The sequence below is a fragment of the Eulemur rufifrons genome, chromosome 15, assembly GCF_041146395.1.
Source record: "Eulemur rufifrons isolate Redbay chromosome 15, OSU_ERuf_1, whole genome shotgun sequence".
In the NCBI taxonomy this organism is placed as follows: domain Eukaryota; kingdom Metazoa; phylum Chordata; class Mammalia; order Primates; family Lemuridae; genus Eulemur; species Eulemur rufifrons.
Window position 1 is genome coordinate 62,105,006 of NC_090997.1, and position 15,218 is coordinate 62,120,223.

Genomic DNA, 15,218 nt, shown 5'->3' on the forward strand with positions numbered 1-15,218 from the left:
AGGTGTCTCCACTTCCTCAAATTTTACTGGTTAAGCTGGTATATCTTTCAATTATGTTTGCAATTTGAGCTTAATTTAAATCGCTCTTTGTATTTTTGTATAATCTCTATCCTTGTGTATTTTTTGTTCATTTGTTTTCTGAATAGGCCTATTGCTCACCTTAGGTCTTGTGTCCCACATACTTGACCTTTTAAAAACTAGCTGATCCTTGTTCTTTAGAGCTTCACAGGCATGGCTATATTTCTAAATATAGATTTTTTTAGTGTCAGGTAATGTTGCAATCTTTTTAAATGGTTTTGCTACAAAACTAACAAGAGAGCCCCGGAGTCATAGACTCACTGCTGCTGCTGCTCCAGCTTTTCTCCATTATAAATTCCATCCCCCCTTTCCCCTCTGTTTTGAAGTTAAAGGCATTCTGTATGAAGTGTTTATAATAAAGTCGTATTCTTCATATTTCCTACTTAGAAAAGTCAAGAGATCTTAGGTGTTTTGAAGCATGGATTTTAAAACTGTGTACATATCTTTTTTTTTTTTTTTTTTTTTTTTTTTTGAGACAGAGTCTCACTCTGTTGCCCGGGCTATAGTGAGTGCCGTGGCGTCAGCCTAGCTCACAGCAACCTCAAACTCCTGGGCTTAAGCGATCCTACTGCCTCAGCCTCCCGAGTAGCTGGGACTACAGACATGCGCCACCATGCCCGGCTAATTTTTTGTATATATATATTTTAGTTGTCCATATAATTTCTTTCTATTTTTAGTAGAGACGGGGTCTCACTCTTGCTCAGGCTGATCTCGAACTCCTGACCTCGAGCGATCCACCCGCCTCGGCCTCCCAGAGTGCTAGGATTACAGGCGTGAGCCACCGTGCCCGGCCTTGTGTACATATCTTAATGACATTTTATTAAGAAAATGTTTCTGGATGAACTATTTTGTTGATTAAATTATATTTGTGGGTTTTTTTTATGTGTCACCCATGTCCAAAAATAATTTGAGACAACTTACATTGATGTCATTTATAATATGTTCACCATAATCACTAAAATGGAAAAGATGGAAAATACCAAATGTTGGCAAGGAGGTGGAGCAAGTGGAGCTTTTTGTACATCACTGGTGGGAATATAAATCAATAGAACCACTTTGGCAAAACTGTTTGGCAGCATCTACTAAGCTGAACATAGGTATACCCCATGAGCAGCGATTCTACTCCTAGCTATATACCCAGCAGACATGTATATAGAAGTTTACCAAAAGACATAAACTGGAATATTCACAGTAGCACTATTCATAGTATCCCGAAACAGATAACTACATAAATGCTCAGTGTTATGAACTGAATTATGTCCCCCCCAAATTCACATGTTGAAGCCCTAAGCCTCAATATAACTATATTTGGAGATAGGGCCTTTAAGGAGCTAATTAAGGTTAAATGAAGTCATAAGGGAAGGGCTCTAATCCAATAGGACTGGTGTCCTTATGAAAGGGGAAAGGACATGTGAGGATGCCTGGCTGTCTGCAAGCCAGGAAAGAGAGCCCTGACTAAGATCCACCCCCAACAGCACCTTGATCTTGGACTTCCAGCCTCCAGAACTGTGAGAAAAAAATTTCTGCTATTTAAGCCATGCAGTCTGTGGTATTTTATTATGGCAGCCCAAGCAGATGAATACACTCTTCAACAGTAAAATGATAATAAATTGTGGTATTTTCATGCAATAGAATACAGTACAGCAACAAAAATAAATAACTTCTATACACATCGATATACATGAATCTCACAAACATAATATTGAGTGAAAGAAGCCAGACACATGTTAACAAGGAAATGAGCTTATATGAAGCAATATGTACCTTATACCCAACTTGAAATCAATTTAGGACACACTCTTAATAATTTGACCCAATGTCAATGTAAAATGAAAGACATTTTCCTACATCTGGAATATTTGTCAACCAGCAAAGATCAGAACTCTCAGGGCAATTAATGCTTCATGTTTTAGAAATTTCTAATTTTAAAAATAATAACTTTCACATATTAAATATTTGAGGTACTTAAGTTTTAAAATAATTGTATTTAGCATTTATTTTGTGTTAATGTTGCTTATGTTTTTTACTTTGATGTCTATATCGGGTGTCCATCACTTTTACATGTTTTTGAAATATATAATCTTGTCACAGCATATCAATTTATTATAGTGACAAGCCATGTGTTTATTATTATTTTGTGGTTACACAGAAAATAGTTGAAACTTTTAGTATAACCCTATGGTAGAAAAATGATTCACTGTTTATTATTGTGGCATTATTGTTTGAGAACACATAAAGCATTATAATACAGAATAATTTATTCTGTATTTATGCACACAGAGCTTTTCAAGAATTTTCAAGATTATGATATATTGGGAATTTGGGAACACTCTTTCTGTGATTCCCCTGTCTTTTCAGCTCTCCTCTGGTTCTTTATGTAAGAAGGGTTTTCCATTGGAGTTTTCGTTGACCTGGCAGTACTGACTGCACTGTCCTCAGTCTGAAAGCTGCCAAAGTGGGTAACTAACCCCATATTTTTCCCTTCTCCCAGGTATTGGCTCCCCTCCAGCATCTGCCCACTTCTGTTCACTGCCCAATGCCTTCAGGGACCTGTTTTTTTATTTCGTCCAGAGCTTACAGTTGTTGTGAGCAGTAGGGTTGGCTGAAGAAACCCTCACTTGCTCTTACTAGATACAGAGCTCTTCTCCCTTGTTCTGGTAGAGCACACCCTCGAGTATCGTCTTAAGAAGGGTACCCGGGAAATATATTTTTTTGAGGGCTTAGATGTCTGAAAATGTCTTTATTTTACTTGAGTCATTGTTTGGCCCTGGATAGTCTGACAATATATTCCCTTGGACTGTTTTAGACACTGTACCATTATCTTCAAGCTTCTGTTATTGATGTTACAAAGTTTGATATGATTCAGTTTCTTGACCTTTTATATTTGACCTGTTTTTTCCTCTTGAAGTTTTTGGAATATTCTCCCTTTGTTCCTGGTTTCCTGAAATAGCATGATGATGTGCCTTGGAATAGAGCTTTTTTCCCATTCTTTGTGCTGGGTATTTATTGAACCCTGTCAACTTAGAAAGTCATGTCCTGCGGTTCTAGGAAATTTTATTTTATTTTTTCTTTTGATTCTTTTCTTCTTTTTTTCCCCTCATATTCTTTGGAACAGCTCCTAGTTAGATATTGAACCTTGTGGATTGATCTTTTGATTTTCTATTTTCCATCTTTTTGCTCTATTTTCTGAAATGTTACTTCAACATTTTCTTTCAATTATTTCCCCAGATTTTTGACTTAGCAGTCATATTTAGAGCTCTTTCTTATACCTTTGTTGTTCGTTTGATGTTTGCAGCATCCTTCTTTGTTTTATGGACGCAATATTGTCTTTTCTCTAAGCATATTAGAGTATGTTCTTCCCCTGCTCTCTGTATTTTTTCTTTGCTTCCTCCAAGATCTTTTTTCTATTTCTTTATTTTGGTTTTTGTCTTTTATCCTAGAGGCTTTCCTTAAATCCCCGGAAGTACTAGGTTGTCCATTCACACTTAAGAATGAGGCATTAAAAAGCTGATTAGAAGCTCTATGTGCATAAACAGGCTTTTATTGATTGGTGGGCTTCACTGGAGGATGGTAAGGTGGCTGGTCAGGTTTTTCACTGGAGAACCCCAAATGTCAACGTCTGCAATTCTTTCTTTTGGCTGCTTAGTTTCTTCCAGAGGTAAATCTTTCTGTCTACTTCCTGAGATAGAAGCTTTGCTGGTAGGCTTCTGAGTGCTGAAAAGGTAGGGGCTGTTGGTTTCACTGTTTAATATGTAGGATTTCAGTATGGTATCTCCTCCCCCTTTCTTCATTGTTAAAACTGCCGCAGCTGGTAAACGTACCAGTTTCTGCTGGAGTGGAGGAGGGGCAGGAATCTAGCAGTCCAAGTAGAGGGAGGGAATCTAAGGAACTGCTTTTGTCTTATTTTCAAGCATTGTGCCTATTTCCAGCCTGACCTCTCACCTGAACATTCGAATGTATGTGGTAGGGCCAAGCCTTTGCATGGGTCTTTGGTGAGGACTGGCTTGCTTCCTTTTAGCTCAGCACCCCACCTCTCACTTTCTGCCTTCTCACTCTATTAAGGTCTTGTTCATCCAAGTAAGGAAAGCAATGCCAGTTTTTCCTTCTTTGAGGCTCCCCTAATCTTTCCAGGTGATTCTTGTAGAAAACCCTTCCCCTCATCACTTGTCTTTGGGGAGGATAAATCATCCTCCTCTCTCCCAATGGGGAGGGAGGGAAAAGACTCTATCACAAATACTGGACCCAAAGGCCAGTGACTCCTGGTCCGTGTCCCCCTCCTTCTATAGACACCATGGTGTAGGGAAGAGGAGGGGATGGAGGAGGGATGGAGATCCAAGTGAAGCTGGTTCTCCTGCTTGTAGCTGTGAGGGTAGGGTCTGGGCCAGTTATTGGTGGCTCACTGGTAGTTCTCTTAAGAAAGTTAGAGATACTTAGCACTCTAGCCATCAACTTTGTGCCTTAATTTCGATTCTAGGATGAGGGAAAAATTGCTCTCAAAAACTGCATACTATTCCATTGTATGGGAGTGTATCAGAATGTACTTAACCAAGTTCCTCATCATTGGACATTTAGGTTCTTCTTCACTTTTGTGATACTAGAAGCAGTGTCACAGTGAACATCCTTGTAGTAGTTAATATTAGATTTTCATAGGTGAAATTCCTATGAGCGGACTAGCTGGGTGTTAGGAAATGCATGTTTTTAGTGCTTTTCTTACATATCATGTGGTTGCCTGGAAATCTTGTACCAGTTCTATACTCTTCCCACCAGTATATAAGAGTGTCCTTTTTCCTCATATCTAGGCTTGCTTGGGATATTTTATCTTTTTTCTTATCCCTGCCAGTTTGGATAAAAGAAAGGCATCTTATGATTTTACCTTGTATTATTACTAGCAAGAAAAAATGATGTCACATTTGCTTCTTGTCCATTGAGCTATCTTTTTATGTAATTTACCTGTTTGAGTTTTTTGACAGTTTTCCTATTGGGGTATTTTCTACTGTTGGAATTTTTCTTTTTTTGAGACAGAGTCTCACTCTGTCACCCCGGGCTAGAGTGCAGTGGCACTCCTTGAGGTCAAGTGCAAGTTGGCTTAGATGGATGACAGTTGCAAGTTACATAAACTGCTTACTTTTGTGAACTACTTTTATTTTTTTATTTTTAAGCCACTTAGCACCAATAAAATTTTTTATTTTGCATTTGTAACTTCTGAGTAACTTCATAATAATATAATAGAATTCTTATAAGATACTGTTATAATAAAAATAATTTTGTGATTTCATATAATTTCACTATAATTTCACATGTAATTTCACATGTGACTCAGAAGATGTGGACCGATTGAAATCTAATGAGTCACATTTTAATAATATGGTATACTAGAGCACAGAGCAAAAAAGAAATCACTATTGAGGAATTTTGTTAGCATTTGTTTATTTACTAAGTATGTTTTTGGAGACCTGTCTTTTGACTTAGTTATTTTTCATAATTCAGTTCTACCCCTATGTTGAGTGACGTGCCTATCCTAAGGAGAGGTTAACTTTCTAAAAGCCAGCAAACATCCTGGATGGCTAGTGTTGCTCTCTTCTTTCTAGACCCCTTGAAAATAGCTCACTTCTCCAACAGTTTTGCTTGTGTACACCGAAGGTGGAGTTTGGTTCCAAATGAATTTTCAAGAATGATGTCTAAACCATGTCCTTGGCATGGGCATTGACATTTACATTGGTTTGTGTGATTTCTTTATACTTTTAAAATTGTTTTTTATCTCTATAATCCCTCTTTCTATAGTGTCATTTTATTATTTTAATACGGCTCTATTCAAATGTCATACAGGGCTTTATGAAAGTCAAATAGCATTTCCCCCACAAAGCTAGCCTTTGCAAATTTTTTGAGACAGAGTCTCGCTCTGTTGCCAGGGCTAGAGTGCCATGGCATCAGCCTAGCTCACAGCAACCTGGGCTCAAGTGATCCTACTGCCTCAGCCTCCCAACTAGCTGGGACTACAGGCATGCGCCACCATGCCCGGCTAATTTTTCCTATATATTTTTAGTTGTCCAGCTAATTTCTTTCTATTTTCTTTTTCTTTTTTTTTTTTAGTAGAGATGGAGTCTCGCTCTTGCCCAGGCTGGTCTTGAACTCCTGAGCTCAAACGATCGCCCACCTTGGCCTCCCAGAGTGCTAGGGCAGGTGATATTTTTAAGATCCTTTGGGGTGTAGTGGTTATTACTTGGAATGTGTCAATTCCAAACCTTTCATAAAGACTATGTGCTTTGTTGTATTTTAAAGGCATTTGTGGCTGGTTCAGTGGTTCATACTTGTACTTTGGGAGGCTGAGGTGGGAGGAGTGCTTGAGGCTAGGAGTTCAAGACCAGCCTGGGCAACATAGCAAGATCCTGTCTCTACAAAAAATAGAAAAATAAGCCAGGCATGGTGGCATACACCTGTAGTCCGAACTACTTGGGAGGCTGAGGCAGGAGGATCATTTGAATCCAGGAGGTTCAATGATGCAATGGATGCAAAGGTTCAATGATGCATTGCAATTGAGGTTGCAATGATGACACCACTGCACTCCAGCGTGGGCAAACAGAGCAAGACCCTTTTTCAGAAAAAAAAAAAAAAAAAAGGCATTTTCTCTGGAACAGTTGATGAATTAAGTGCTTGTGCGTTAAATGCGTACCACCTGATAATTACCTCAAGGGAGAACTTGTTTAATTTAAGCTTAAAGAAAAGATAATCTGTCATATCAATTTCCTTTTTTTTTTTTTCTTGCTGGCTTTTCAACATGGACATATCAATTTTCGATGAAACTTTATTAAGATGAATGTCCAGAATTTAATTTAATTGCTTCCACAACTAGATAAGAGTGATTCATGTGTCAAAATTAAGCATATTGGAAGGTCATCCTGTAAAAGTTTGTATGTAGAGTTGAAGTAAACTTACATTTTTATCTGAAGCTCTTTTTAACAGTGTTTATTTCTTCTGCCAGTTATTTTATTTTATTGACTGTTAGTTTATCAACCCCTCTTTAAAAAAAAAAGTGAGAGGAAAAAAGGCCATAGCATTATCACATTTATATATGTGAGTTCCCTAAACCATATGGTGATTTCTAATTAGAATACAAAAGATTTTGTGATGAGGCTAACTTCATAGTAGCTGTAATGGTGGGCATTACAGAAGGAGAGAGTTTTCTTGAATTTCCAACAGGGACACTTCTGAGAGCAACTGTGTGGTCTATAATTGTCCTTATGCTAAAAGTCTGATAAAGTTATTGATGTGCAGATCAAGTTGGTATTTCGAAGGTAGTAATTTAATTCTGGATGTTTGATCCTCTCAGTCAGTGGCTTGACTTGATTTTTTTAAAAGCAGCTTCAATATTTAATTTCACATGTACCCTCTCAGTAGAGATTTCAAAGGATACTTTGCTGGATGCTTGACTGCCTTGTCTATTTGCTCTTGTTTTGCATGCAAGAGAGAGCCAGAAGCTTTCTTCTCATTGTGTACACATAGTATTAATGGATTTACTCTGCCTGTATCGTCTCATTACTGGAAACAGCTAGAAGCACAGAAGTCTTTCAGTGTATGCAAATAAGGCAGAATCATCTACCTGAGAGTTAATATTCTCTGCTTTTAAGTGTATTCTAAATCTAATGTTTGTATTTAGAGCATAACATCCTGTTCTTTTTTTTATGGGCAAAAAGCTAAGCAGGCTCAGGCAGCTGTTTGATGTTGGCTTCAAGTGTTATTAATTTCATATTCTATTATTCTTTTCACTGTAGCACAAGTGAAGCTGATGTGGAGGCTGTCATGGATAAGTTGTTTGATGAGCTGGCTCAGAAACAAAATGATTGTACGTAAGTTAATTTCTCTTGAAAGAGAATACATTTAGAACACAATGCCCAATCTCCACTGACCAATTAATAAGTTCCATTGCTGTATATGGGTTGATGCCACGCTCAAGTGGCAGTCATTGTATCAGCATTTTGTCTAATTTATGTGTTGAATCATGTGCTATTATTCATCAAGCTATGCATTTCCTATCTGTAAGAGATGAATTTTATAGTAATTATCCAGACAAGATTGAGTCTTTGTTCATGTTCCCATAGTAACTAGACCAAGGATTCTAAAAGTGCAAGGCAGAGAGCTGCGGCTGAATAAAGCCTGTGGAACCGTTGCCGACTGCACATTTGAAGAGCTGTGTGAGAGAGTGAGTATCCAGGCACGTCCAGACTCATTGGCCTTTTCACATGTTAAAATACTTCATGTTTTCCTCTCTGCCTGTTTCAGATTTTAAAATACTATTCACAGAGTCAGAACTGATTTAAAAGTCTCATTAAGGGAAATACTCATCTATATTTCCCATGTGCTTTTTATAGATATTGGCACAAAATTTGCACTTAGAGGGGCTCTGAAGCAAAATTAGGAATTCAGAGAGAACTGTCAACTGTTGCTAGAAGCAAAAATAAAATCGGTTTTAGGGCTGTTTTGTAAAAGTCAAACAAAAGACATTTTTAGAACAATTTTGAGGTGAGGTTAGTATGTGGGAAGAAGGAAGATGCAGTAATGCTACCATGATCCGAGGAAGCATGACATAAAAGAGTTTCCATTCTTTGTACTCATTGGCCATCTGTTAATGCCGTAATATCTAACCTATTTGGGCCAGGGTCAAAGAAAGTAAATTTCTATACCTGTGATATCTGTATTGTAAATAATATATTCAACAGAGGAAAAAAATATATACCTGTATACACACACATTCATGTAAGTGAGAAAGACCTTGATTGCAGATTCATTATAGATAGGAATTCTGTCTTTTAAAAGCTCTAAAATTCTCAGTACTCAATGGATAGTCAATATATTTATTGATTGTGAATCTTCAGGAAAACAAATCCAAATCAGACATAACTTTAAACATAATTCCTCCCTCAATTGACATGTATAAATAATCATTGCAGCTGGTCTCCAGTTTATCTTGACTTTTTAAGTAACTAAAGAAGAGTTGTTTTCAGTAAGAGTAAAGAGAAAGTCTTGATGTATACACGCAGCCATTTTATGAATGCTTTTCTTAAAAGCTAGTGTCTTTATTACTTCTAACCAGGGTCAATTTGTAATTTTTAAGCCAGAGAGCTGAATCTAATTTGTAATTATTTAGTGCTTCAGAACCACTAGAGTTTAGGATAATCTAATATCTCCAGACAAAATTCTATTAAGGCATCCATTTAAGTTTTACTTATTTTGCCAGAGAAATAAACTTGAGAAGAATAATATTATATATCCAAAAGATGAAGCTCCTCCACCTTCTGTGGAAAAGAACCCAGGGGGCAAGGGGAGAAGACAGGACTGTTGAATCTTGAGGGAGGAAGGCAAAGATGGTCTCTTGCAGCAGATACTGAGTATTTATCTATATTCTTTTACATGCTCATTATTTTCAGAGCAAGTGACCAGGAAAAGGCCACTTATCTGGCACCAATGTCTTCAGTCTTTTTACTGTATGAGGATGATGGGGAAGAAGGTTAATTGGGACTTTATATTGAAAAATGAAAATAACACTTATAAAAATAAGTCATTTTTATCTTATTTGACAAAAATATGGATTATAGTAGCAACCATAAGCTAAACTCTTAGAATAAATAATGAACAAATTTCTCTTTATTTTTGGCATAACTTTTTTTTATAAACTTCTTATTTAATCATATAGGAAATCATTTTTACAAAAATATTTAAGAATTTGTCAGTTTTTTCAAAATCTTTTTAAATTCATGAAAATGTCAGTTATTTTCTTTTGAAGTTTTTGTGTTGTCATTATCCTTGTTGATTTTTTCTTCTTCAAATTGGCCGTATCCTCACTCGTTAGTGCCTTTGTGTGAATAGATTTGCCCTTTTCCTACACTGTAACTGTGGGATGTTCATCACATTGTACAAGCACTGAATGATGGACAAAAGACATTGACATGATAGGTAGGGTTAGGTCCTGGTATTAAGCTGTAAGGGATATTTGAGGAAGGGCTAACTTTTTAAGTGGTGGGTTCATTTGTGACTATTTTCTTGTTGTGATGATTTTGCATTTCTTTGCAACTTTATAACTGTGGCAATCCAGATATTGAATACTTGCGTGAAGAGAACCATTGAAATCATTCAACTTCAGATGTAGCTTAAAACTCTTAATTAGGTTATAACGATCTTATGAGCCAGGCTAAGTAGTTGCCAAAAGCTTTTCAGTAAAGAAAAAACACATCCAACTCAAGGTAAAGAAGCAGGCATCTGGTATGTCTCGAATGTCTCGAACTTGGATCGCATATCCTAGTTTTCTGGGAGGCTCTTGAAGCCCAGGACCCACTTAACCACCATGACCAACACCATCCTAAAAAAAACCTTTGACAAGGAGTGGTGGATGGATTGACAGTCTGTAATAATTATTTGTGAACCATGGCCCCTTTCAAGGAAAAAAATAATTTAGAAACTAATCTACTATAGTGTTTTGATAAGGTAAAAGAAGGTTTTGACTGGAAGCCTTTGACATATGCCTTAAGTAAAATGAAAAAGGCCCAGGCGTTCTGCTCTTTGCACATGTCTTCCCTCTCTGTTCCAAGCACAGATCCTTAGCTCTGGAATTCTGCAGGATAACATCTAGCCCGTTGGTATCTCTGGGATTCTCTTTCTTTGTAAATCTATAATTCAACACTGCCATGCTCAGAGAAGCAGTCTCAATTAGAATAGCCTATAGCACATGCATAATAATAATAATAACTAATATAGCCACATGGCAGGCATCATTCTAAGAAATTTATATTAACTCATTTGATACTTACAGTATTACTGTCCCCATTTTATAGGTGCAGATATTGAGACACTGAGATGTTAAGTTACTTTCCCGAGGTCACACAGCTAGTAAGTGGCATAGCCAGGGCTTGAACTCCTTGGTAGTTTGGGAGCCAGATTCTGTGCTTTTAATCACTGTGGTATATCTGAAAATGCTCTGGATAAGTTCTGCCTCAAATCTTTTTTTTTCTTTTTCTTTTTGAGACAGAATCTTGCTCTGTCATCTGGGCTAGAATGCATTGGCATCATCATAGCTCACTGCAATCTCTAATTCTTGGGCTCAAACAATCCTCCTGCCTCAGCCTCCCGAGTAGCTGGAATTACAGGCACACACCACTATGCCTGGCTAATTTTTCTATTTTTTGTAGAGGTGGGGTCTCACTCTTGGTCAGGCTGTTCTCGAACTCCTGGCCTCAAGCAATCCTCCCAGAGTGCTAGGATTACAGGTGTAAGCCACCACATCTGGCCTTTGCCTCAAATCTTTAACATAATTCAGATGTTACCATGAAGAGCAGTCAAATACTTTGTGTATTCCCACATCTGAGCTAAGCTTTGAGACACTTATGGAGCATGAAACTGGCTGGGGAACAGACATCCTCCAGTCCTGAGAGCCTCCCACTGTGTTAGAAACCTTAGTGCAGAACTGTCCAACTCATGTGCCTTGGCAGATCCACTGGGAATGGGTACAGCTACTGACCCCTCCATCCTCCTGAAGGCTGTATAGGTTCTTTACCTCCATGCCAGGGGTCTCAAGCCTTAGGCAGCCTCATCCCTTTACTCCTTAGTAAAATTATTATTGTTTTCTTTCCCTGTCATGATATGAAAAAGGTTGGGATGTGCTGCCTTAGAGAACTGTGGGAAGGCAAAGGATAATATGTTTGGTCTTAGTTCCTTGCCATTCCCTCCATATCAGAGCAGGGGCAAAGAAAAATGAGGATTTGTCTCTGGACGTGACATGAGCTTACCTTGATATGGTTATTACTTGGCTCAATCAGAGAGTCATGGAGATGTCAGAAATACGGTTACTTAAGTCAGTGGTTCTCAAAGTGTGGTATATAGACCTCTAGGGTTCCCTGAGACCATTTCAGGGGTCCTGGCATCTAAACTCTCTATAATAATACTTGGATACTTTTTGCCTTTCACTCTGATTGTATTTACAGTAATAGTACAAAAGCAATGATAGGTGAAACTGCTGGCACCTTGGCATGAATCAATGAAGTTGCACCAAACTGTATTGTATACTTCACTGACTACGCACTCACAGTAAAAAACAAACAGACAAAAAATCTGGTTCCATCTAAGAATATCCTTGAAGAAGCAGTAAAAATTATTTTGTGGAATCTCAAAAACTTTGAGAGCATGTCTTTTTAATATTCTTTGCAATGAAATGGGAAATACACATAATAAAATACTTATACTATATACCAAATATTATGGTTGTCCTGAGGAAAAGCACTTGTGCAGTTGTTTGAGTTTCAAGCTGAACTAGCCACTTTTTTCATGAATACCATTTTTACTTGGAAAACTGAGTGACAGACAAACTATAGTTATTCAGATTTGGCAGACATTTTCTCACAATGTTTGACAGACATTTTCTTGAAAATAAACGAAGTAAGACTGTCATTTCAAAAAAAACAACTGACAATATTTGGTGCCAATGACAAAATTTGAGCAAACAAGTATAAATTAGAATTTTGGAAAACTTGTTTCCACCATGATGAGCTTGACAGCTTCCCAATGCTTAAATATTTTTTGTAATGAGATTGATGGTGATATTAACAAATGCAATGTTTTAATTATTGTATAATTAAATGTGTCAACATTTCCATAACTAATTGAATCAATATTTTCCAATAACTAATGCATTCTCTTACAAAATCATACATGACAAAAGATCCATTTAAAGTGCAAGAGAGACTAATGGATTTCAATATAACAGAATTCAAAAAGTATACTGATACCGTTTCATATTCTACATTGCGACTAACTTTTTAAAAACTACCTCTTGTCAAGTTAAAAAAATTGTTTTAATAGGCTCTATTTTTAAGAACAGTTTTGGGTTTAGAAAAATTGAGAAGATGGTACAGAGAGTTTCCATATACTCCCTAACTTAGTTTCCCCTACTATTAATGTCTTACATTTAGGAGGGTACATTTGTTATAATTAATGAACCCATATTGATGCACTACTATTAACTAAAGTCCACACTTTATTCAGATTTCCTTCATTTTGGTGTAATTCCTTTTTTATGCCCTAGAACCCCATCTAGGATCCATTACCTTCAGTTATCACGCCTCCTTAGGCTCCTCTTGGCTGTGACAGTTTCTCAGACTTTTCTTGTTTTTCATGGCCTTGATAGTCTTGAGGAGTCCTAGTCAGGTATTTCATAAACTGTCTCTCAGTTAGGATTTGCCTGATGTTTTTCTCATGATTAGACTGAAATTACAGGCTTTTGGGAGCAGGCCACAGAGGTCAAGCAGCATTTTCATCACATCGTACCAAGGGTCCGTAATGTCAACATGGCTCGTCACCATTGATGTTAACCTTCATCACACTTGTCTGAGATGGTGTTTGTCACGTTTTTCCACCCTAAAGTTACTCTTTTCCTCCCTTGCATAGTGTACTCTTTGGAGTAACTTCTTGTTGAGTTTTCATGTAGCATCAAAGAAGAATATCCACAATATTATCTAATCAGGCTATTAAAATATTAATACTTTTCTTTTTCCAACTATATAACTGTAAGGCCAGATATTCTTATATAGTTCAACCAAAACAACTTAATTGTAATAGACTGAATATAGAAGCAGATACGAGAATCCAGCTATTTACTATTAAGCCAGACATTAAAGAGATTTCCAAAAATGTAAAACAATGCCACCCTCTTGCTAAATTATTTTCACTTTGGAAAATATAATTATTTTTCATAAAAATATTGTTTATATTAATTTGATAGGTTTAATGTCATGGCTTTACCATTGTTACTTTAAATGAATTAAATTCATTTAAATAAATATAAAGAAAATGTGATTATTAAATTTAATTAATACATTTTAAATTTTTCTCAGTTTTAATTTCTGATACAGTAAACATTAGGAGAAATAACCCACATAAGCAAAAACGTCTTGGGTTCTTCAAAAATTTTTAAGAGTGTAAAGGGGTCCTGAAACCAAAAAGTTTGAGAACTACTTGCTTGAGAGTTAAACTTTCATGGACTGAAATGAAAGAATCCTCTTCAAAGAAAGTAAGCCAAAGCTGAATTCTAAAGGCTTAATGAGTAAACTGACTATATCTGAATTTTCCTTATTGAGAAATATAATTTTTACACCTGCAGAAAATTGTTTCCTCAACTGATAACTGTGCTCACAAGTAACTGTTTGCAAGAGCAGTTTGTTATTTGTGTTTTAAAAATAATGACAGGTGGCCAGGTGTGTTTGCAAAAAGTCTGGGCAGAAAAATATATCAGTTGATGCATATGCATGGGTGTACATATTATTCACCACCAACTTCTTATTTGTTAGCTTTCTTCTTTGTTTTTTAGTACTCAAGAAATGGAGGTCTATCAGACATGTATATTGGCCTCCGTCTGTCTATTAATCTTGATTATGTCATATTTATATATCATTAATTAGACTTATAACTGCATTACATAGTATCTCTTGGAGAGTTGTTAAGTGACACTTTCCTTCTCTTTCTTTTTTTTTTTTTTAATGCTTTATTTGGTTTTATTCCAAATGAAACTACTGGTTGGAAACTACTTCTGGTTCATGTCCTATGCTTGGTACACTTTCAGTAAATACTAAAGGATGAATAGCTTTTATCTCTACTATTTGGCCAAGAGTCAAGGCTGATGGTATTTGGATGCCAACAGTGGTGATTAGCATCAGGGAATCAGGGCATTAATCACCAGAGCTGAGGCAGCCCAGGAATCTCCTTGGCCTTCTACCTTCCCAGCAGCAATACCATTTTTGTAGCATTGCTAACATATATGTGCTCATTTCCCACATTTGCTTATCTCTGGCAATACCATGTCCAAACAGGGCAGCCGGCCAGCCTAACCCAAGCACAGGTGACAGATAGGGCAGAAATGAGATCGCAAAGAGCTTAATCGAGAATGGATCAGATTTTTGTAGGGAGGAATATGAATCTAGTGTCACAAATGAGCCCTAAGTCTTTTGTCTATTGTCTCCTGCCCACATTCCTAGTCAATCCTTAAGCTAAAGGGCCATGCACAGTCTTGATGTTAGAAGGCACCCTGAGGGTCATCTAATCATTCAGCCAATATTGAATCCCACGAGACCTTGGTCCTCCACGTGCCTTGCAGTGCCAAATTG

General features: G+C 37.0%; 1 protein-coding gene across 2 annotated transcripts in view; it reads left to right on the forward strand.

Annotated features, from left to right (window-relative positions):
• Positions 1 to 15,218, forward strand: part of AFG1L (AFG1 like ATPase) — a 166,922-nt gene that overhangs the window by 122,979 nt on the left and 28,725 nt on the right. For both annotated transcript variants that reach the window (XM_069488366.1, XM_069488367.1), the window contains exons 9-10: positions 7,848 to 7,918; positions 8,175 to 8,275. In XM_069488366.1, the coding sequence (XP_069344467.1) occupies positions 7,848 to 7,918; positions 8,175 to 8,275 (172 nt within the window). The remainder of the gene's footprint in view (positions 1 to 7,847; positions 7,919 to 8,174; positions 8,276 to 15,218) is intronic.